The sequence below is a fragment of the Pristiophorus japonicus genome, chromosome 22 (assembly GCF_044704955.1).
Source record: "Pristiophorus japonicus isolate sPriJap1 chromosome 22, sPriJap1.hap1, whole genome shotgun sequence".
In the NCBI taxonomy this organism is placed as follows: Eukaryota; Metazoa; Chordata; class Chondrichthyes; family Pristiophoridae; genus Pristiophorus; species Pristiophorus japonicus.
Window position 1 is genome coordinate 57,259,966 of NC_091998.1, and position 25,072 is coordinate 57,285,037.

Sequence of the window (25,072 nt, forward strand, 5' to 3'; positions counted from 1 at the left end):
TTTCCGGGGCTGGAGAATTTTAGCAATGAGGACAGATTGGATAGGCTGGGGTTGTTTTCCTTGGAACAGAGGAGGCTGAGAGGGAGATTTAATTGAGGTGTATACAATTATGAGGGGCCTGGATCGAGTGGGTAGGAAGGACCTATTTCCCTTAGCAGAGGGGTCAACAACCAGGGGGCATAGATTTAAAATCGTTGGTGGACGGATTAGAGGGGATTTGAGGGGAAATGTCTTCACCCAGAGGGTGGTGGGGGTCTGGAACTCATTGCCTGAAAGGGTGGTAGAGGCAGAAACCCTCACCACATTTAAAAAGTACTTGGATGTGCACCTGAAGTGCCGTAACCTGCAGGGCTACAGACCCAGAGCTGGAAAGTGGGAGTAGGCCGGGTAGCTCTTTGTCGGCCGGCGCAGACACGATGGGCCGAATGGCCTCCTTCTGTGTCGAAATTTTTCTATGATTCTGTGACACTGAGGAAAACTCCCCTGCCCTTTTTCAAACAGTGCCGTGGGATCTTTTATGATGCAGCACTGCCTCACTGCCAGTGTCAGTGCAGATTGTGGGCTGAAGATGCACTGCAGCAACTCGCCAAGGCTTCTTCGGCAGCACCTCCCAAACCCGCCACCTCTACCGCCTAGAAGGGCAAGGGCAGCAGGCGCATGGGAACACCACCACCTCCACGTTCCCCTCCGAGGAAATATATCGGCCGTTCCTTCATCGTCGCTGGGTCACAATCCTGGAACTCCCTCCCTAACAGCACTGTGGGAGCACCTTCACCACACGGACTGCAGCGGTTCAAGAAGGCGGCTCACCACCACCTTCTCAAGGGCCGACTAGGGATGGGCAATAAATGCCGGCCTTGCCAGCGACGCCCACATCCCAGGAACGAATAAATAAAAAGGTGCTGGAGGGGGCTTGAACCCAAGACTTTCGCACAGAGGATGGGGGGGTGCGAAGTGTTACCGACTGCACCAATCCTGAGTTTGCGTGTTGTGTGTGTGCCTGGTTTGCCCGCATTGGTAAACTGGCGAGGTACCCTGGGTTTAACGCTGTGCCTGCACAGCTCTGGTGCACCAACATGGCAAAGTACGGAACAACTTGTGTCCCTGTGTGTAACATCACCTCATGTAACCCAGTCTGCAACAAGTGATATTCCAGCCCGGTGATACCCTCAGAATAACCAAATAGATGTCAAACTCAGTAGCTATCCATTGATCTATCGCTCTCTATTTATTAGTCTATCTGTCTGTCTATCATCCATCCATCTATCCACCTGTCTATCTGTCTTAGTCTATCTATCTACCCATCTCTGTCCATCTACCTCTGCGTCCAGCTCGATCAATCTGTCTATATCTCTCCGTCCCTCTCTCTCTTTATGTAGAAGTTTTGACATTATCCATCAGACGTCAAACTATTAAAAAATACATTTAGAAAAAAGGGGAATCCGTGTTGGGTTCTTCTTCTGACAGAAATTTACAGTCACCTGACAGTCCGCACCGAACAGCAATTTAATTCCTCTCTCGCCCACTTGCGAGTTAGGGGTTTACGGGGCGGCCAATCACCAAGCTCCATTCGGACCATCCCAGGCGCATGGCATCCCTGGGCTGTGTGAGGCCACGCCAACATTTAGGATCGGCTTGTTTCATTGTGTACGTTGTACCGATAGAAGTGAGCGACTCCTGTTACGTCTGCAGTTGGCAGTTTGGTTTCCCTTTGATTTAATGTGCGGGGTTTGCTTTTTTAATGGATAAAGCACTTTCCAAACATCATAATCTGCATTTACATAGCGCCTCTAATGTGGGAAAATGTCCCCAGGCACTTTTTAATCTCAGGATGTGGGCGCCGCTGGCAAGGCCGGCATTTATTGCCCATCCCTAGTCGGCCCTTGAGAAGGTGGTGGTGAGCCGCCTTCTTGAACCGCTGCAGTCCGTGTGGTGACGGTGCTCCCACAGTGCTGTTAGGGAGGGAGTTCCAGGATTGTGACCCAGCGACGATGAAGGAACGGCCGATATATTTCCTCGGAGGGGAACGTGGAGGTGGTGGTGTTCCCATGCGCCTGCTTGCCTTTGTCCTGCCCGTGGTGGAGGTCGTGAGTTTGCGAAGAAGTTAACGTTTACTGAACTAGGTTTCTGTGGTTCGCTATCCCATTGTGTTTTCTCTCCAACATTCTCTCCTTGGGGTTGATGGTATGAAATGGGCGCTATCATTGCCCGCGATCTCTCGTTCCATGGATAGGACAGTTGACTGGGGTGTATAAAGGAGGATCATTGGATACTGGCCACAGCCCTTGTCTGTCAGTCTCCGTGGTCCCCGGGAGGGGGGAGAGGGGGGGCATTGGGGAAATTGCAGACAAAGACTGATGCCAAGTGTGAAGGGGATTATCCCCCGAACAGGAACCAGAGAGGTTTGAGATCTACATACTAGAGAGAGGGTGGTTCCAGGGGAGGGGTGAGGGATTTTTTAGTGGGATACAGTCGGGTAGAATGTCTGTGCTGGTGGGCACCTCACCCTCTGTTGGTGAAATTGGTGAGATTCACCACTGCACCACGGCAACGGGCACTGGGCGCTTTAACATACTGAACGGTGTCGCTATGGCAGAGGTAACGTCAACCCGGGAGATTACTTTGAGCCATCTCAATAGGGGCGGACATAAAGTTAGTGACAAGTAACCTTCAAACCGATAGAATACAGATCGGGTTATAATTGTTGGGAATGATCAGGCTGAAGACGGGAGAGATTGTTCAAAGTGCACCTCAGTGGCTCCCACAGTAAAAGAAAGATTTGCATTTCTATAGCGCCTTTCACGACCTCAGGATGTCCCAAAGCGCTTTGCAACCAATGAAGTACTTTTTGAAGTGTAGTCACTGTTGTAATGTGGGAAACGCGGCAGCCTATTTGCACACAGCAAGCTCCCACAAACAACAGTGTGATAAATGACCAGATAATCTGTTTTAGTGATGTTGGTTGAGGGATAAATATTGGCCAAGACACCGGGGATAACTCCCCTGCTCTTCTTAGAAATAGTGCCATGAGATCTTTTACATCCACCTGAGAGAGCAGACGGGGCCTCGGTTTAACGTTGCATTAACAGCACCTCGAACAGTGCAGCGCTCCCTCAGTAATGTCCCTCCGTCAGTGCAGTGTTCCCTCAGTACTGCCCCTCCGACAGTGCGGCACTCCCTCAGTACTGCCCCTCCGACAGTGCGGCACTCCCTCAGTACTGCCCCTCCGACAGTGCAGCGCTCCCTCAGTACTGCCCCTCCGACAGTGCGGCACTCCCTCAGTACTGCCCCTCCGACAGTGCGGCACTCCCTCAGTAATGCCCCTCCGTCAGTGCAGCGCTCCCTCAGTACTGCCCCTCCGTCAGTGCGGCGCTCCCTCAGCACTGCCCCTCCGACAGTGCGGCGCTCCCTCAGCACTGCCCCTCCGACAGTGCAGCGCTCCCTCAGCGCTACCCCTCCGACAGTGCGGCGCTCCCTCAGCCCTGCCCCTCCGACAGTGCGGCGCTCCCTCAGCACTGCCCCTCCGACAGTGCAGCGCTCCCTCAGCGCTACCCCTCCGACAGTGCGGCGCTCCCTCAGCACTGCCCCTCCGACAGTGCGGCACTCCCTCACCCTCCGACAGTGCTGCACTCCCTCAGCACTGCACTGGAGTGTCAGCCTAGATTTATGTGTTCAAGTCCCTGGAGCAGGACTTGAACCCACAACCTTCTGACTCAGAGGCGAGAGTGCTGCCCACTGAGCCATGTCTGAATCAGATACAGTTCTCAGTTTCTGTTGCCCCCAGCTGCCCCCAGCCTGCATTGCTGGGGTACGGGGGGGGCGTTACAAGTGACGTCAGTGTCTGGGGCAAGGAGGAGGGAATGAAGTGACTGCTGCTGTCAATAGCCGTGAGGCCGGGAATCACGGCTCAAATATGACGCTCTCCCATGGCCCGGCAGGCATCACCGTCCTTGGACGATTGGACGGTCGGGGGGCACCCCCGAGGGTGACGAGCCCCCTGGAGGCATAGCTGAGAGGTCGGGGGGAGGTGGGGGGGGGGGGGGCGGAGGGGAATCGGGAACAGACAAGTGAATGCGTCAATGCGGCCCGAAGCTCTGAAAGGGTTAACCGGTTCCTGAGCAGCCCAGAGAATTGGCCCCTCCCTCCGCCCCCTAACCCCGGTGCTAACCCGTGTTGTAAATTCATCACGGGAAGCTTTTTTTAGTCCAGATATAAATAGTTTCAGTATCCAACACTTATCTCTGGGCAAAAGGTTAAAATTAGCGTGAGCGGCTGTGGCATTTTGCAAAAGCGAGATCCTTGCTTGGGAGCTGCAGAATCCTGGTGCCCTGTCACCAGTTTTAGGTCAGTGGGAGCTCGATGGGGACACACGGACTATTTGACCCGAGCCTTTAAGGCACGAATCCTTTTGATCTGCGTTCGCTCTCGCCCTTGGTTTGATGAGTTGAGTTTTCTTTTGGGGGGGGGGGGGGGAGGCCGGTTTTTGAGAATAATAAATCAGAGCGGCTCCATTGTCTGTTGCCCACAGGGGTACGGTCTCCATCTACACCGGTTGCCCTCCTCTCTCTCCCGCGAGGCTCGACGACGAGTGTCGGCGGGCTGTTCGACTCTGGCAGGCGACACGCCCAACCCCGCCCTCAGTCCGGTCTCCGTCCAATCCCCACGGGACGGGGCTCACCGGGCAGCAGGACCAGAAGAGGGCGGACCGGCTGATTTTTCCTCACCCTCCCTCCGCACTGTCCTAGCCCACAATCGCTGCCGCCATTTGTCACCTGATTCTGCGGCGGGTGGGATGAGCAGACGGGAATCTTGTGGTCTCAGTGGCTCGGCTTGTGGCTGATCGAGCAGGGAGTTGGGAATCTTATGCGATGGGGTTTAACAATGTGCTTACACTGAATGGCGGAGCATCAGGAAGAAGGGGCCAGAGATAGAAGATTAAATGTAAGAGCGAGCCGGAGAAACTCCCTCACACACTGAGTCGGGAGGCTGTGGGATTCACTGCCGGGGTTAGTGGTTCAGGCAGAATCGAAGGCAACGTTGAAGGTTAGGTTAGAGAGGAAGAAGGGTTGCTAACTCTGCATGGACCTTGCCCTGCAGATTAAATCGCCTCACCCAGTCAAACAGCCCACTTTCCCCCGTTTCCAGTATTTTTACAACAGATAAATAAGTGTTCACCGAAAGGGAACAAAACACAATGGCCCAGAATTTGGCCTCTATTGTCGCCTCCAGGGGGCGATAACGGGGCGCTAACTGGGCTCCGACCGAGCATGGCGATAACATCGACTCTCGCCATATTCGGGGGATTTGCGGCATTGTGCCCCGATCTCCTTCATCCGGAGCACCGAGCACCGTCACCACACGGACTGCAGCGGTTCAATAAGGCGGCTCACCAACACCTTCTCAAGGGGCAACTAGGGATGGGCAATAAATGCCGGCCTTACCAGCGACACCCACATCCCATGTAGAAATTAAAAATATATATTTCACTCCGAAATAGATGCACTGAATGTTGCCAGTTGCCATCCCCTCCAGTGCAGTACTGAGGGAGTGCCGCACTGTCGGAGGGGCAGTACTGAGGGAGCGCCGCACTGTCGGAGGGGCAGTACTGAGGGAGTGTTGCACTGTGGGAGGGGCAGTACTGAGGGAGTGCCGCACTGTCGGAGGGGCAGTACTGAGGGAGTGCCGCACTGTGGGAGGGGCAGTACTGAGGGAGCGCCGCACTGTCGGAGGGGCAGTACTGAGGGAGTGTTGCACTGTGGGAGGGGCAGTACTGAGGGAGCGCCGCACTGTCGGAGGGACAGTACTGAGGGAGTGTTGCACTATGGGAGGGGCAGTACTGAGGGAGTGCCGCACTGTCGCAGGGGCCATCTTTCGGATGAGACGTTAAACTGAGGCCCCGTCTGCTCTCTCAAGTGGACATAAAAGATCCCACGGCACTATTTCGAAGAAGAGTAGGGGAGTTATCCCCGGTGTCCTGGGGACAATATTTATCCCTCAATCAACACAACAAAAAAAAACAGATTATCCGGTCATTATCACATTGCTGTTTGTGGGAGCTTGCTGTGCGCAAATTGGCTGCCGCGTTTCCCACATTGCAACAGTGACTACACTTCACAAAAGTACTTCATTGGCTGTAAAGCGCTTTGAGACGTCCGGTGGTCATGAAAGGCGCTATATAAATTCAAGTCTTTCTTTTTATCTATCTATCACTTACCTATCTATCTATCTTTGAACATGGCTCCAGGACTGGGAGCAGATTAGGGTTAAAATTAGCTGAGTTCAGCACAGGAGGGTCCCGCTGGAAATGTTCTCCGTCGGTGGTCCGCAGGAGAGTACAGGAGGATCCGACAAGACCGCTATCCATTTGCAGCCTTTTCTATTTTTATCGTTTCGGAAAAAAAAAAGTCCCTCCTCTCTGTTGCATTTTTTCCATGGCCCTAACTGAACCGAGCCTCCATCTATTCTCCTGTGGACATGCATTGGCAGCACAGAAATATTCACAGATTCCATTTGGCAATCTCACCCAGAGCCCTCGGGCGCCCCTGAGGTCTAACCTGGGGGCTTGCAGGGTCTACGTGACTGAATACCGTGCTGGGGCCACAGACTTCATCTCCCAGCTAGGCCCACAGGCCTAGACTACACAGTTTTGTTATTAAAAGCTGAGACACAGACCAATCTTTCGTCCGGGATTGAACAATAGAGACCAACAGAAAAAGCAAAGGTTTTGAAAAGACTTGCATTTATATAGCGCCTTTCACGACCGCCGGACGTCTCAAAGCGCTTTACAGCCAATGAAGTACCTTTGGAATGTGGTCATTGTTGTAATGTGGGAAACGCAGCCACCAATTTGCGCACAGCAAGCTCCCACAAACAGCACTTTGATAATGACCAAATAATCTGTTTTAGTAATGTTGTTTGATAAATATTGGCCAGGACACCAGGGAGAACTCCCCAGCTCTTCTTCCAATAGTGCCAAGAGATCTTTTACGTCAATCTGAGAGAGCAGACGGGGCCTCGGTTTAACGTCTCAATCCAAAAGACGGCACCTCCGACAGTGCAGCACTCCCTCAGTACTGCTCCTCCGACAGTGCGGCGCTCCCTCAGCCACCGTCACTCCGGCAGCGCAGCGCTCCCTCAGTACTGCCCCTCCAACAGTGCAGCACTCATTCAGTACTGCCTCCCAACAGTGCAGCGCTCCCTCAGTACTGCCCCCCCAACAGTGCAGCACTCATTCAGTACTGCTTCCCAACAGTGCAGCACTCCCTCAGTACTGCCTCCCAACAGTGCAGCACTCATTCAGTACTGCCTCCCAACAGTGCAGCACTCATTCAGTACTGCCTCCCAACAGTGCAGCGCTCCCTCAGTACTGCCCCTCCGACAGTGCGGCGCTCCCTCAGTACTGCCCCTCCGACAGTGCGGCGCTCCCTCAGTACTGCCCCTCCGACAGTGCGGCGCTCCCTCAGCACTGCCCCTCCGACAGTGCGGTGCTCCCTCAGCACTGCCCCTCCGACATTGCAGCACTCCCTCAGCACTGCCCCTCCGACAGTGCGGTGCTCCCTCAGTACTGCACTGGGAGCGTCAGCCTAGATTTATGTGCTCAAGCCCCTGAAGCGGGACTCGAACCCTCGACCTTCTGACTCAGAGGCGAGAGTGCTGCCCACTGAGCCAGGGCTGACAGGGAAGAAGTCGAGTGGTACTGAGAGGCCAACACCCTGCACACTCACTCTCGGCTTTGTTAGGTTATTTTAACATCGGGTTTATTTCCCTTTCTGATGCCGACACTCCTATCTCAAAGCTCTATAATTGGTGCAGTGGAACTTTCAGCGCAGTGTTATTAATATCAGCAGAAACATCCGCTTCCAGCCACGGGTCTGAGACGCACTGGCCAAGCACCCTGCGGTATGTTGGGTTTCCGTGGAGCGGATGAAGTCTCCGTTTCCTGCCAACCTGCTGCGTTGGCCCAAGTTGCTTCCGTCCGTGACTGCTCGTTAAAGTTCACCAGTCGACCTCGCAGTGGGGTTGCACAGGCCGAGGCAAGGCCAAGTGTGGCCTTCAGCTGGAGCGAGGTCAGAGGGCAAGGGTGATAACCGGACCTGCTCGGAATTCAGTCCCTGTTTTAGAATCGTAATCCTGCCCTTGAGTTTAAGCGATACTTTGATTTAATATTATTTATAGTTAAATAGCAAAACTTACAACAGTTTGGGAAGTAGGATTGGTCGAAGCAGTCGAGGCCGAGGAGCTGGGAGGTGCAAAACGGTGTTGCTACAGCGCCACCACAGGTGGACGGGCGTAATTACACCGTGACATGTTTACATAGCCAGTTGTCATTGTAAATGTACAAACAGGAATTTATAATTGGAAAAGTTGACTCTAAAAGTGTGATTATGAAAGTGACAGCGGAAAGTAAGGTTTTGTAGAGAAAGAACTGTGTTCAAACAAAAGATTTTTTAATATATTATAGAACCAGTGGAAGCCAGAAAGCATTTCTCAAGAGCAGAGACTTTAGTGTGGAGGCAGTATGCAAAGTTCCTTGCGCTAAATTCAGTTCTCCAGTGAGGGGCCTTGCTGGATGGGAGCACAGATTGGGAAATTGGTGCTGGAGTGTTGGAGCCCGATCTCAGACCCCCGCCCCCTTCAACTGAGGCTCCTGTGGGCAGCTCTGACCTTGTCCAGAATTTGCCCGACTTCAGAAGAGATATTAAAACCGAGTGACTGCTCTCCCACCGCCCTGTGGCTGTTCTGGCCGATGTCCAAGATCCCATGGCACTAGTGAGTTGACCTGATGTCCTGGCCATCGTTCTTCCCTCGTTCATCCCTTCACTGCTTGCGGGATCTGGCTGTGCACCAAAATGGACAGCGGCCGGCGCACTTCGAGAGCAGCTCGTCGGCCGTGAAACGACCGGGCGGCTTACGACGCAGCCTGCTTCCTCCCGCGTGCGATTGCACCGACCACACCGTGACGCGGCAGGGGACAGGCTGACAGCTCGAGGGGTTCCCCGCACTGCCCCTGGGGTTTCCCCCAGGTCACAGCGGCACTGGAGCAGTCGAGAGCTTATTGTGGGCGGCGGTGTGAATATCGATCGGCAAACGGGCCCGGTGCGTGAGGAATTTGCCCCGTTAACAACAGGCACCACACCTCACAGCATTTCCTCGTGTGCCGCACTTTGAGGTGTTTGGACCTTCAATACAAGTATTTTCATAGCGTCCGTCACCTAACCATATTGCAGGTTTGTCTGCCTAACACATTTATAAACTGACAATGTTGCACATGCATCAAACTAAAAAGACAGAATTAACTTGCATTTTTATAGCGCCTTTCATGACCTCAAGTCGTCGCAAAGCACCACAGCCAATGAAGTACTTTTTGAAGTGTAGTCGCTGTTGTAATGGAGGAAACGCGGCACAGTTTGTGCACAGCAAGCTTCCACACACAGCAATGTGATAATGACCAGATAATCTGCTTTAGTGATGTTGACTGAGGGATAAATATTGGCCCCAGGAGCAGACAGGGCCTCGGTTTCATGTCTCATCCAAAAGACGGCACCTCCGACAGTGCAGCACTCGCTCATTAATCCCCTCCGACAGTGCAGCGCTACCTCAGTACTGCCCCTCCGACAGTGCAGCGCTCCCTCAGTACTGCCCCTCCGACAATGCGGTACTCCCTCAGTACTGCCCCTCCGACAGTGCGACGCTCCCTCAGTAATCCCCTCCGACAGTGCAGCGCTACCTCAGTACTGCCCCTCCGACAGTGCAGCACTCCCTCAGTACTGCCCCTCCGACAGTGCGGCGCTCCTTCAGTACTGCCCCTCTGACAGTGCGGCACTCCCTCAGTACTGCCCCTCCGACAGTGCGACGCTCCCTCAGTAATCCCCTCCGACAGTGCAGCGCTCCCTCAGTACTGCCCCTCCAACAGTGCAACGCTCCCTCAGTAATCCCCTCCGACAGTGCGACGCTCCCTCAGTAATCCCCTCCGACAGTGCGACGCTCCCTCAGTAATCCCCTCCGACAGTGCGGCGCTCCCTCAGTACTGCCCCTCCGACAGTGCAACAATCCCTCAGTACTGCCCCTCCGACAGTGCGGCACTCCCTCAGCACTGCCCCTCCGACAGTGCGGCGCTCCCTCAGCACTGACCCTCCGACAGTGCGGCGCTCCCTCAGCACTGCACTGGGAGTGTCGGCCTGGATTATGGGCTCAAGTCTCTGGAGTGGGACTCGAACCCACGACCTTCTGACTCAGAGGCGAGAGTGCTGCACCATGAGCCACGGCTGCCATTGTGGGCGGGGCGATTAGAGGTGGTCGGTCATGTGATGACATCTCCAGGAATACGTCCAATCCAACGCTCAGCGCAGACTGGCAGGGCGAGGGGGTCAGTGGGCGGACCACTGACGCTCACTGTGCGATCCGCGATAGCGGCCCAGGTCGCTGGGCTCCGGCACAGTAAAAAGCAAATTGATTTTATTTCTCCCTTTGCAAACAAAAGGGGGAGAATCAATCGTCTCCTAATTTTAATCAGCACGTGAGGGACCACGCCAGGGCCACTGACCAGCTGAGCCGACGGCACATCCGCGTCTACCAGCTGTATAGCCGCACCAGCGGGAAGCACGTCCAGATCCTCGGCAAGAGAATCAACGCCACCGCCGAAGACGGCAGTAAATACGGTAAGAACGTCCGCCAGCATCGGCTGCTCTGATTGGTGTTTCATTAATGGCTGCAGATAGTGATGCCGCAAACACCGACCAGATGGAGATGATTGGGTAATTCCCCTGTCAATCATCGTTGTAAGGTAGATTGTACGCCCATCATTTGTATCATGTACCTATCCTCTAATCATTGCGCTTTGCTGCTTTAAGTAGACCCTGTTTACTGCTTGCTGAGTAACTAGATTCTGTTTATTGTTTGTTGAGGAAATAGAGTCTGTTTACTGTTTGTTGTAAACTGGACTCTGTGTGTGGAAAGCCCCGCCCTACCTCCTACTCATTGGCTGACACAGTGGTGTCAATACTCCGTTGTATTTAACCCCTTCTTTTCATCGCTAACCAGCCCCTGATCAAACTGCCAGACCAGGTATCTGCTCTCTGACCCAACATTCGGGCTGTTTATATATAGAATAACAGATACCTGGGAGTGAGTTACAGAATGAAATCTAATCGAGAGGTTCAAGGGGTTTATATATAGAATAACAGATTCATGGGAATGGGTTACAGGCTGGAATCTAATCGAGGGGTTCGGGGTGGTTTATATATAGAATAACAGATAGCCGGGAGTGAGTTACAGGTTGGTATCTAATCGAGGGGTTCGGGGTGGTTTATATATAGAATAACAGATACCCGGGAGTGAGTTACAGACTGGAATCTAATCGAGGGGTTCAGGGGGTTTAGAAATAGAATAACAGATACCGAGAGTGAGTTACAGACTGGAATCTAATCGAGATGTTCGGGAGTTTATATATAGAATAACAGACATCCGGGAGTGAGTTACAGGTTGGTATCTAATCGAGGGGTTCGGGGGGTTTATATATAGAATAACTGATACATGGGAGTGGGTTACAGGCTGGAATCTAATCAAGTGTTCGGGGTGGTTTATATATAGAATAACAGATAGCCGGAAGTGAAATACAGGTTGGTATCTAATCGAAGGGTTCAGGGGGTTTAGAAATAGAATAACAGATAGCCGGGAGTGAGTTACAGACTGGAATCTAATCAAGGGGTTCAGGGGGTTTATATATAGAATAACAGATACCCGGGAGTGAGTTACAGACTGGAATCTAATCGAGGGGTTCAGGGGGTTTATATATAGAATAACAGATACCTGGAAGTGAGTTACAGACTGAAATTTAATCGAGGGGTTCTGGGGTTTATATATAGAATAACAGACACCCGGAAGTGAGTTACAGACTGGAATCTAATTGAGTGGTTCGGGGGCTTATATATAGAATAACAGATACCCGGGAGTGGGTTACAGGCTGCAATCTAATCGAGGGGTATGAGGGGGGTTCATATATAGAATAACTGATATCTGGGAGTGAGTTACATGCTGGAATCTAATCGAGTGGTTCGGGGGGTTTATATATAGAATAACAGATAGCCGGGAGTGAGTTACAGGTTGGTATCTAATTGAGGGGTTCGGGGTGTTTATATATAGAATAACAGATAGCAGGGAGAGAGTTACAGGTTGGTATCTAATCGAGGAGTTCAGGGGGTTTATATATAGAATAACAGATACCCGGGAGTAAGTTACAGGCTGGAATCTAATCAAGGGATTCGGGGAGTTTATATATAGAATAACAGATACCCGGGAGTGAGTTACAGGCTGAAATCTGATCGAGAGGTTCGGGGGGTTTATATATAGAATAACAGATATCCGGGAGTGGGTTACAGGCTGGAATCTAATCGAGGGGTGTGGGGGGTTTATATATAGAATAACAGATACCCGGGAGTGAGTTACAGGCTGGAATCTAATCGAGGGGTTTGGGGGGTTATATATAGAATAACAGATACCCAGGAGTGAGTTACAGGCTGGAATCTAATCGAGTTCGGGGGATTTATATATAGAATAACGGATGCCCGGGAGTGAGTTACAGACTGGAATCTAATCGAGGGGTTCGAAGGGGTTTATATATAGAATAACAAATACCCGGGAGTGAGTTACATGCTGGAATCTAATCGAGGTGTTCGGGGGTTTATATATAGAATAACAGATACCCGGGAATGGGTTACACGTTGGAATCTAACCGAGGGGTACGAGGGGGGTTTATATATAGAATAACAGATACCCGGGAGTGAGTTACAGACTGGAATCTAATTGAGTGGTTCGGGGGTTTATATATAGAATAACAGATACCTGGGAGTGGGTTACAGGCTTGAATCTAATCGAAGGGTTCGGGGGGTTTATATATAGAATAACAGACACCCGAGAGTGAGTTACAAGCTGGAATCTAATCGAGGGGTTCAGGGGGTTAATATATAGAATAACAGATACCCGGGAGTGAGTTAAAGGCTGGAATCTAATCAAGTTCGGGGGTTTATATATAGAATAACGGATGCCTGGGAGTGAGTTACAGACTGGAATCTAATCGAGGTGTTCGGGGGTTTATATATAGAATAACAGATACCCGGGAATGGGTTACACGTTGGAATCTAACCGAGGGGTACGAGGGGGGTTTATATATAGAATAACAGATACCCGGGAGTGAGTTACAGACTGGAATCTAATTGAGTGGTTCGGGGGTTTATATATAGAATAACAGATACCTGGGAGTGGGTTACAGGCTTGAATCTAATCGAAGGGTTCGGGGGGTTTATATATAGAATAACAGACACCCGAGAGTGAGTTACAAGCTGGAATCTAATCGAGGGGTTCAGGGGGTTAATATATAGAATAACAGATACCCGGGAGTGAGTTAAAGGCTGGAATCTAATCAAGTTCGGGGGTTTATATATAGAATAACGGATGCCTGGGAGTGAGTTACAGACTGGAATCTAATCGAGGGGTTCGAGGGAGTTTATATATAGAATAACAAATACCCGGGAGTGAGTTACAGGTTGGTATCCAATCGAAGGGTTCGGGGTGTTTATATATAGAATAACAGATACCCGGGAGTGAGTTACAGGTTGGTATCTAATCGAGGGGTTCGGGGTGTTTATATATAGAATAACAGATACCCGGGACTAAGTTACAAGCTGGAATCTAATCGAGGGGTTGAGGGGGGTTTATATATAGAATAACAGATACCCGGGAGTGGGTTACAGGCAGGAATCTAATCGAGGGGTTCGGGGGAGGGGGTTATATATAGACTAACAGATACCCGGGAGTGAGTTACAGACTGGAATCTAATTGAGGGGTTTGGGGGGTTTACTTATGGAATAACAGGTCTTTAATCCTTGGTTATGGGAGGGTCATTTTATGAATTTATACTCCTTGCGGGAACTCAGGGCAGTAATTCATGAATGGGGTGGGGGAGTGGAGATGGGGGGGGTGGTGGGGCGGGCGTCAGTGAAGCTACAGGGTCTACTCTCCATCTATTTTGGGGGATTAGGAAAACCTACGCGAATACCCATAATCCCCGAAGAGAATGGGGAAAAGTCTGAGCTTGTTCACCCAACCTCTCACCTCCTGTATGTGGCAGCGGCCTATTCCCTCCGCGCCCCTGCCCCCACACCAAGGACGTGTGTCCTGTACCTGTCCAATTGCTCAGCAGGTATGGGTCCGGCTCCTCACTGAAGGAGACCATTAGTTTAACGGAGGATTCTTTTCTTGCAGCAAAACTTCTGGTGGAAACAGACACGTTTGACAGCCGGGTGCGAATCCGGGGAGCGGAGACGGGACACTACATCTGCATGAACAGACGGGGGAAACTGGTGGGAAAAGTAAGTGTGTGAGCAAAGCTAAGTCTGCACAGTTACCGGGGGCTGTAAGTGTGGCTCCAAGTCCGTGAGAGGCAGTAGAGGGAGCGCCACACTGTCGGAGGGGCAGTACTGAGGGAGTGCTGCACTGTCGGAGGGGCAGTACTGAGGGAGCGCCGCACTGTCGGAGGGGCAGTACTGAGGGAACGCTGCACTGTCGGAGGGGCAGTACTGAGGGAGCGCCGCACTGTCGGAGTGGCAGTACTGAGGGAGTGCCGCACTGTCGGAGGGGCAGTATTGAGGGAGCGCCGCACTGTCGGAGGGGCAGTACTGAGGGAGCGCCGCACTATCGGAGGGGCAGTACTGAGGGAGCGCCGCACTGTCGGAGGGGCAGTAGAGGGAGCGCCGCACTGTCGAAGGGGCAGTACTGAGGGAATGCCGCACTGTCGGAGGGACAGTACTGAGGGAGTGCCGCACTGTCGGAGGGACAGTACTGAGTGAGTGCCACACTGTCGGAGGGGCAGTAGAGGGAGCGCCGCACTGTCGGAGGAGCAGTACTGACGGAGTGCCGCACTGTCGGAGGGACAGTACTGAGGGAGCGCCGCACTGTTGGAGGGGCAGTAGAGGGAGCGCCGCACTGTCGAAGGGGCAGTACTGAGGGAATGCCGCACTGTCGGAGGGACAGTACTGAGGGAGCGCCGCACTGTTGGAGGGGCAGTACTGAGGGAGTGCCGCAATGTCAGAGGGACAGTACTGAGGGAGTGCTGCACTGTCGGAGGGGCAGTACTGAGGGAGTGCCGCACTGTCGGAGGGGCAGTACTGAGGGAGCGCCGCACTGTCGGAGGGGCAGTACTGAGGGAGCGCCGCACTGTCGGAGGGGCAGTACTGAGGGAGTGCCGCACTGTCAGAGGGACAGTACTGAGGGAGCGCCGCAATGTCGGAGGGGCAGTACTGAGGGAGTGCTGCACTGTCAGAGGGGCAGTACTGAGGGAGAGCCGCACTGTCGGAGGGGCAGTACTGAGGGAGAGCCGAACTGTCGGAGGGGCAGTACTGAGGGAGAGCCGCACTGTCGGAGGGGCAGTACTGAGGGAGAGCCGCACTGTCGGAGGGGCAGTACTGAGGGAGAGCCGCACTGTCGGAGGGGCAGTACTGAGGGAGAGCCGCACTGTCGGAGGGGCAGTACTGAGGGAGAGCCGCACTGTCGGAGGGGCAGTACTGAGGGAGAGCCGCACTAAAACAGATTTTCTGGTCATGATCACATTGGCTGTGATGGCCAATTTGCGCACAGCAAGCTCCCACAAACAGCAATGTGATAATGACCGGATAATCTGGTTTCGTGATGTTGATTGAGGGATAAATAATGGCCCCAGGACACCGGGGAGAACTTCCCTGCTCTTCTTCAAACAGTGGCCATGTGATCTTTTGTGTCCGCCTCAGATGACCATCTCCATCCATCGCACAACTAAAGGTCAGCAGATAGGAGCAGAAACCCCGTCTTATTTAACATTTTCTCTTTCCTATCTTCCGAGGTGCTGTGGTTCACGGCCTCTGAGCGTCTCTCCCCTTGGAACCTTTCAGTAAGGCGTCTCTCCCCCTCAGGTTCGGAAGGGGTCATTTTACTAATCTGCCGTCCAGGGAAGGTGGCAGAAAGGGTGAACATGTGCGCCAGGGAAAGCCAACTGAATAAATCTAATAAGCCACCATCTCATTGGATGGCGGAACAGATTTGAGGGGCTGAATGGCCTCCTCCTGTTCCTCTGTAAAAGGCTCGAGGGGCTGAATGGCCTTCTCCTGTTCCTGTGTAACAGGCTCGAGGGGCAGAATGGGCTCCTCCTGTTCCTGATTAACAAGTTCGAGGGGCTGAATGGCCTCCTCCTGTTCCTGTGAAACAGGCTCGAGGGACTGAATGGCCTCCTCCTGTTCCTGTGTAACAGGCTCGAGGGGCTGAATGGCCTCCTCCTGTTCCTATGTAACAGGCTCGAGGGGCAGAATGGCCTCCTCCTGTTCCTGATTAACAAGTTCGAGGGGCTGAATAGCCTCCTCCTGTTCCTGTGAAACAGGCTTGAGGGACTGAATGGCCTCCTCCTGTTCCTGTGTAACAGGCTCGAGGGGCTGAATGGCCCTCCTCCTGTTCCTGTGTAACAGGCTCGAGGGGCTGAATGGCCCTCCTCCTGTTCCTGTGTAACAGGCTCGAGGGGCTGAATAGGCTCCTCCTGTTCCTGTGTAACAGGCTCGAGGGGCTGAATGGCCTCCTCCTGTTCCTGTGTAACAGGCTCGAGGGGCTGAATGGCCCTCTTCCTGTTCCTGTGTAACAGGCTCGAGGGGCTGAATGGCCTCCTCCTGTTCCTGTGTAACAAGCTCGAGGGGCTGAATGGGCCTCCTCCTGTTCCTATTTCTTATGTTCTTAAAACTTACCTCTTTGACCTTTCACCTGTATTTTTATCTCCTCATGTGGTCTCATTGTCAATTTCTGACTGGTAACACTCCTGTGAAGTATCTTGAGATGTTTCACTCCTTTAAAGATGGTGTAGTTATTGTTGATGGGAATTATTCCTGCAGAAGTGCTGGGCTGGTAAGTTGTGGGAGCTTGCTGTGCACAAATTGCGGGCCACAAAACAACAGTGATCACATTTCAAAAAATACTTTGTTGGCTGTGAAGCACGGTGGAACGTCCTGAAGGTGTGAAAAGCATGATGTCATTTTTTTTAAAAACCAGGATGGTAGGACTGACATATGAAGAAAGACTGGATCGACTCGGCTTATATTCACTGGAATTTAGAAGGATGAGAGGGGATCTCATTGAAACATATAAAATTCTGATGGGACTGGACAGGTTAGATGCAGGAAGAATGTTCCCGATGTTGGGGAAGTCCAGAACCAGGGGTCACAGTCTAAGGATAAGGGGTAAGCCATTTAGGACCGAGATGAGGAGAAACTTCTTCACTCAGAGAGTTGTGAGCCTGTGGAATTCTCTACCGCAGAAAGTTGTTGAGGCCAGTTCATTAGATATATTCAAAGGGGAGTTAGATGTGGTCCATACGGCTAAAGGGATCAAGGGGTATGGAGAGAAAGCAGGAATGGGGTACTGAAGTTGCATGATCAGCCATGATCATATTGAATGGCGGTGCAGGCTCGAAGGGCTGAATGGCCTACTCCTGCACCTATTTTCTATGTTTCTATGTACAGCATTTATTGTCCATCCCTAATTGCCCCTTGAGAAGGTGGTGAGCCGATGTCTTGAACCGCTGCAGTCCGTGTGGTGAAGGTGCTCCCACAGTGCTGACTTTGTTGTAACGGTTTGCCAGGCCAGGTCGGAGGGCAGTTAAGAGTCAACCACATTGCTGTGGGTCTGGAGTCACATATCAGCCGGACCGGGTAAGGGCAGCAGATTCCCTTCCTTGAAAGACACCAGTGAAGCAGACGGGTTTTTACGGCAACCCGGCAGTTTCATGGTCGCCATTACTGGCACTGGCTTTTTATCCCAGATTTATTTACCGAATTTTAATTCCCCGGCTGCCGTGGTGGGATTTGAACCCACGTCTCCGGATCATTAGTCCTGGATTACTCGTCCTGTGACATAACCGCTATAATAAGAAGAATTAGGAACAGAAGGAGGCCATTCAACCCCTCGAGCCTGCTCCACCATTCAATAAGATCACGGCTGATCTTCGACCTCAACTCCACTTTAGAAACATAGAAACATAGAAAATAGGTGCAGGAGTAGGCCATTCGGCCCTTCTAGCCTGCACCGCCATTCAATGAGTTCATGGCTGAACATGCAACTTCAGTACCCCATTCCTGCTTTCTCACCATACCCCTTGATCCCCCTTAGTAGTAAGGACTGCATCTAACTCCTTTTTGAATATATTTAGTGAATTGGTCTCAACAACTTTCTGTGGTAGAGAATTCCACACTTCCCTGCACTATCCCTCGATTCGCTTAATATCCAAAAATCTATCGATCTCAGCCTTGAACATACTCAACGACTGAGCCTCCACAGCCCTCTGGGGCAGAGAATTCCAAAGACTCACCACCCTCTGAGTGCAGAAATTTCTCCTAAATGGCCGCTCCCATACCCCATCAGCAAGCCCGTTCTTTCTTTCCAGCTAAGGAAAGCGTGGCGGTAAATTTTAAAAGCAGCATTGGTCTTTTCTTTTTCCCGCAGCTGGTCGGGAAGGGCAAGGATTGCATTTTCACGGAGATCCTGCTGGAGAACAACTACACCGCGTTGAGGAACACCAAGTACCAAGGGTGGTACATGGCCTTCACCCGCAAGGGCCAGCCCAGGAAAGCCACAAAGACCCGGCAAAACCAACGAGAGGTCCACTTCATGAAAAGACTCTTCAAAGGGGAGCCTCTCTTCCCGAACCGGGACCGCCAAAGGCACTTTGAGTTTATAAATTACCCCGTCACCAAAAGAACTCGCAGAACACGTCAGCCCCGAAGGCACCGAACCTAGAGGGCCACTCCCGGGACTTGCAATATTTTTTAAATAAGATGTTTTATTTTTTTATACTTCCTTTTAATGGGTAGACGCTGGAACATAAGCAGGTTTTTAAAAAAAAACACAAAAAAAAAATTATTAAATAAAAAAATAAACGAAACAAGGTTGTAAAAATAAAAGGCTGTTTAATGTGTGCTGGATTGTAACCGTGAAGGACAATGTCTTTGGCTTCATTAGATAGCACATTGGCTAGGTTGCAATATAAAGAAAGCATTCGCCTTTTTGTAGCGCCTTTCACGTCCTCAGGACGTTCCAAAGCGCTAGACAGCCAATGAGGTACTTTGGAAGCTGTTGAACATGGGCACCGTTCTCAAGAACATTCTGCCGGCTTTCGGATGAGACCTGTAATGTATTTGCTTCACCGGCACTTTGCTTAAGAATTCACAGCAACACATTGCTATTAAGAACTAGTTGGTTTATTAGCAAAAGACTTAACAATCACACGACACATTACCGGTTCATCCACCGGGCTCACAACCACCTGCCCCGTCGTGGATCCCCCGCACTCAACTGGCTGGGGTTTTATTGAGTCTTGTGAACATCACGTGACTGGCTCAGCCACTCATGACGCAGCAGCTCTCCACACCTGTGAGCATTCTCACGGGGGCATACATTACAGTGGTGGAAAATCCCACAGCACTATTTTGAAGAAGTGCTAAGAGGGTTCTGGGGCCAATAGTTATCCTTCAACCAACATCACTAAAACAGATTATCTGGGTCATTATCACATTGTTGTGTGTGGGAGCTTGCTGTGCGCAAATTGGCTGCCGCATTTCCCACATTACAACAGTGACTACACTTCAATAGAGTACTTCATTGGCTGTAAAGTGCTTTGGGACATCCTGAAAGTCGCTATATAAATGCAAGTTATTTCTCTAGTTGCACCTTTACTGGCGGTTTTGGGGAAGCCACAATAACATAGAACATGTTAGTGCCAGGAGGTGTCTTTATAATACCTCAGTTACTCTTCACAGAGTGAATGGTGAGAAAGGAATGCTGGGAGACTTGACCATTCCAACGCACTCCTACATTCTACATTCTACCCTACCTAAACTTGAGCTCATCCAAAACTCGGCTGCCCATGTCCAACTCGCACCAAGTCCCGCTCACCCATCACCCCCGTGCTCGCTGACCTACATTGGCTCTCGGTAAAACTACGCCTCGATTTCAACATTCTCAGTCTTGTTTTCAAATCCCTCCATGGCCTCGCCCCTCCCTATCTCTGCAACCTCCTCCAGCCCCCCCCCCCCCCCCCCGCGAGATGTCTGCACTCCTCCAATTCTGACCTCTTGAGCATTCCTTGATATTAATCGCTCAACCATTGGTGGCCGTGCCTTCAGCTGCCTGAGCCTCAAACTCTGGAATTCCCTCCTTAAACCTCTCCGCCTCTCTCTCCTTTAAAATGCTCCTTAAAACCCACCTCTTTGACCAAACTTTTGGCCATCTGCCCTAATATCTCCTTATGTGGCTCGGTGTCGTATAACGTTCCTGTGAAGCACCTTGGAACGTCTTACTACGTTAAAGGCGCTTTAGAAATGCAAGTTGTTGTTGTTGAGGGAGAGGTGGAGAGGTGGAGAGGCTCAGGCAGCTGAAGGCACGGATGCCCCTTCAGAACCCCACCATTTTCCAGTGACAGGGCAAATTCCCATCTCATTTAAATATATATTTGGGGGTGCGTCAAACTGCAGACTTGCAGCACATGCAGTGCAAGTTTCCTGGGTCATGGTTAAGTATGTTGCAAGACTCGGGAAGGACACAGTAATATCAGATAAGATCTATTTCACTCACTTATTCACCATTTTGTACTATTGCTGACACTGGGGTTCTTAATATGGAATTATAGAATAATGAATCGGGAAACATTGTAAAATATTCTGTCCCCGGGATCATTGAGAGAACCGATGGGTTTCCCGGTGGGAAGGTCCTTGTCTGACGTGTTTGTTTAGAAGCAGAAGACTAATGTAGGGATACCAGGCAGGTCTGGGTGCTCGAGAGACGCTTAAATGTCCACCCTTGTGGTACCCGCACTCCCCCCATTGTCAAGAGCCCTTATACTGGGGGTGGGGGTTATACAGGAGGTTATACTGGGGATGGGGGTTATACTGGGGGTGGGGGTTATACAGGAGGTTATACTGGGGGTGGGGGTTATACAGGAGGTTATACTGCGGGTGGGGGTTATACTAGGGATTGGGGTTATACTGGGGGTGGGGGTTATACAGGAGGTTATACTGGGGGTGGGGGTTATACAGGAGGTTATACTGGGGGTGGGGGTTATACAGGAGGTTATACTGGGGGTGGGGATTATACTCTGGGGATTGGGGTTATACTGGGGGGGGATTATACTGGGGGTGGGGGTTATACTGGGGTGGGGATTATACAAGGGGTGGGGATTATATTGGGGGTGGGGGTTATACTGGGGTGGGGATTATACAGGGGGTGGGGATTATATTGGGGGTGGGGGTTATACTGGGGATTGGGGTTATACTGGGGGTAGGGGTTATACTGGGGGTGGAGGTTATACTGGGGATTGGGGACTGACGTCACATATAGGCCCAGACCGGGTAAGGACGGCAGGATTCCTTCCCCAAAGGATAAAAAACACAAGAACATAAGAAATAGGAGCAGGAGTCGGCCGTTCGGCCCCTCGAGCCTGCTCCACCATTCAATAAGATCATGGCTGATCTGATCGTGGACTCAGCTCCACTTCCCCGCCCGCTCCCCATAACCCTTGACTCCCTTATCATTCAAAAATCTGTCTTTCTCCACCTTAAATATATTCAATGACCCAGCCTCCACAGCTCTCTGGGGCAGAGAATTCCACAGATTCACGATCCTCTGAGAGAAGAAATTCCTCCTCATCTCCTTATTCTGAAACTATGCCCCCTAGTTCTAGATTTCCCCACCAGGAGAAACATCCTCTCTGCATCTACCCTGTCAAGCCCCCTCAGATTATTAGATCTTTCAATTTTCTAAACTCCAATGAGTACAGGTCCAACCTGCTCAACCTTTCTTCATAAGACAACCCCTTCATCTCAGGAATCAACCTCGCGAACCTTCTCTGAACTGCCTCCAAAGCAAGTATATCCCTCCTTAAATAAGGAGACCCAAACTGTCCGCAATACTGCAGGTGTGGTCTCACCAATACTCTGTACAGTTGTAGCAAGAAACAGTTGGGTTTTTACAACAATCTGGCAACTTTATGGTCATTTCATGTACAGTTGCCTGCCCCTCCATCCTGGTCATGGCCTGAGATCCGTGTTAGGCTATTGTGGCGCTCCCCTTTAAGTGTCCCAGTTTTCCTACACCAATCCGAATCTGTGTTTGAAGTTACTGGCTACAAATAGCACACTCCTGGCGTTGAGTCTATCTAAACCCACCTATGGCAACCTGGGTGCAAATTACCCTAGGGAAACACCTGGGCTGATAAATCAGGGTTTCCTTTGTAAGATATGACTGAGATAAATAAATCCCGCACTGCAATGAATGAACTTGCGACTGGCTTGTGTAAGGCTATTTAACTGCAGGGGCATCACAGCCTGTGGTAGTTTGGACCCAGGTGGCCATAGATGGGTTTAGACAGACTCGATGCGAGGGGTGTGCTATCTGTACCCAATCCAGTGCACGCACGCACACACCCGTCGTTGAGTGGCTAAGTGCAGCACCCCCAAGGGATCGGGGGTAGGAGCGGGTACGGAGGGGCGGGGCGGGGCCTTGTGAGTGACTGGGAACCTGTCGTCTCAAACGCAACTGTCGTTGTGCACTCTGACTGTGGGACCCGTGCGAACCAGGGCAGCGTCACGTACAGGACTGACACAGAGTCGAAGAGACGTCTGGGAGAAGGGGAACTAGAGTGGCTTCTCCACACTGCAATGGATTGGGGCGGATTTCAGCCTCTTCCTCAGGCCTGAATGACGCCTGCAGTCAAAATCTACGTCCGCTCCACCTTTCAGAGTCCCCCCTACAACACACTCACCCGCCCACCATGCCACCCCCAGATAAAATTAAAATAAGCAGCCAGTCAGCACATAGAGACATAGGAACAGGAGGCCATTCAGCCCCTCGAGCCTGTTACACAGCAACAGGAGGCCATTCAGCCCCTCGAGCCTGTTACACAGGAACAGGAGGAGGCCATTCAGCCCCTCGAGCCTGTTCCATCTTTCAATGAGATCACGGCTGATCTGTGACCAAACTCCGTATACCCGCCTTTGCCCCATATCCCTTATTACCCTTGGTTAATAGAAATCTATCAATCTCAGATTTAAAATTAACAATTGATCCCCAGCATCAATTGCCGTTTGCGGAATTGAATTCCAAACTTCTACCGCCCTTTGTGTGTCGAAGTGTTTCCTAATCTCACTCCTGAAAGGTCTGGCTCTAATTTTTAGACTATGTCTCCTAATCCTAGACTCCTCAACCAGCGGGAATAGTCTCTCTCGATCCACCCTGTCTGTTCCCCTTAATGTCTTGAGAACTTCGATCAGAACGCCCCTTAAACTTCCAGATGAAATAGTTTCTTTGTATCTACCCTATTGAACCCTTTTAACATTTTACACCCCTCGATCAGATCACCCCTCGATCAGATCACTCCTCGATCACCCCTCGATCAGATCATAAGAACATAAGAATTAGGAACAGGAGTAGACCATCTAGCCCCTCGAGGCTGCTCCGCCATTCAACAAGATCATGGCTGATCTGGCCGTGGACTCAGCTCCACTTACCCGCCCGCTCCCCATAACCCTTAATTCCCTTATTGGTTAAAAAAAATCTGTCTGTGACTTGAATACATTCAATGAGCTAGCCTCAACTGCTTCCTTGGGCAGAGAATTCCACAGATTCATAACCCTCTGGGAGAAGAAATTCCTTCTCAACTCGGTTTTAAATTGGCTCCCCGTATTTTGAGGCTGTGCCCCCTAGTTCTAGTCTCCCCGATCAGATCACTCCTCAATCAGATCACTCTCCGATCAGGTCACTCTTCAATCAGATCACCCCTCGATCAGATCACCCGTCGATCAGATCACTCCTCAATCAGATCACTCTTCGATCAGGTCACTCTTCGATCAGATCACTCTTCGATCAGATCACCCCTCAATCAGATCACTCCTCGATCAGATCACTCCTCAATCAGATCACCCCTCGATCAGATCACTCCTCAATCAGATCACCCCTCGATCAGATCACCCCTCAATCAGATCACCCCTCGATCAGATCACTCCTCAATCAGATCACCCCTTGATCAGATCACTCCTCAATCAGATCACCCCTCGATCAGATCACCCCTCAATCAGATCACCCCTCGATCAGATCACTCCTCAATCAGATCATCCCCTCAATCAGACGATCAGATCACTCTTCGATCAGATCACTCTTCGATCAGGTCACTCCTCGATCAGATCACCCCTCGATCAGATGATCAGATCACTCGTCGATCAGATCACTCCTCGATCAGATCACCACTCGATCCGATCACTCCTCGATCAGATCACCCCTCGATCAGATCACTCATCGATCATCCCAATCAGATCACTCCTCGATCAGATCACCCCTTGATCAGATCACCACTCAATCAGATCACCACTCAATCCGATCACTCCTCGATCAGATCACTCCTCGATCACCCCAATCAGATCACCCCTCGATCAGATCACTCCTCATCAGATCACCCCTCGATCAGATCACTCCTCGATCAGATCACCCCTCAATCAGATCACTCCTCGATCACTCCAATCAGATCACTCCTCGATCAGATCACCCCTCGATCAGATCACCACTCAATCAGATCACCACTCGATCCGATCACTCCTCGATCAGATCACTCCTCGATCAGATCACTTCTCGATCACCTCAATCAGCTCACCCCTCGATCAGATCACTCCTCATCAGATCACTCCTTCATTAGATCACCCCTCGATCAGATCACCCCTCGATCAGATCACTCCTCGATCACCTCAATCAGATCACCCCTCGATCAGATCACTCCTCGATCACCCCAATCAGATCACACCTCGATCAGCTCACCCCTCGATCAGATCACACCTCGATCAGATCACCCCTCGATCAGATCACCCCTCGATCAGATCACTTCACGATCAGATCACTTCTCGATCAGATAACTCCTTGATCAGATCACCCCTCGATCAGATCACTCCTCGATTAGATCACCCCTCGACCATATCACCCCTCGATTAGATCACTCCTCAATCATATCACCCCTCGATTAGATCACTCC

At 51.3% G+C, this 25,072-nt stretch overlaps 1 protein-coding gene across 2 annotated transcripts in view; it reads left to right on the plus strand.

Annotated features, from left to right (window-relative positions):
• Positions 1 to 18,883, plus strand: part of fgf17 (fibroblast growth factor 17) — a 28,704-nt gene extending 9,821 nt beyond the window's left edge. The window contains exons 3-5 of one of the 2 annotated variants that reach the window (XM_070865469.1): positions 10,481 to 10,658; positions 14,260 to 14,366; positions 18,508 to 18,883. In XM_070865469.1, coding sequence (XP_070721570.1) covers positions 10,481 to 10,658; positions 14,260 to 14,366; positions 18,508 to 18,801 — 579 coding nt within the window. In that variant the 3' untranslated portion in view covers positions 18,802 to 18,883. The remainder of the gene's footprint in view (positions 1 to 10,480; positions 10,659 to 14,259; positions 14,367 to 18,507) is intronic. The other variant, XM_070865470.1, reaches the window with a different exon arrangement.
• Positions 18,884 to 25,072: the final 6,189 nt, after the last annotated feature.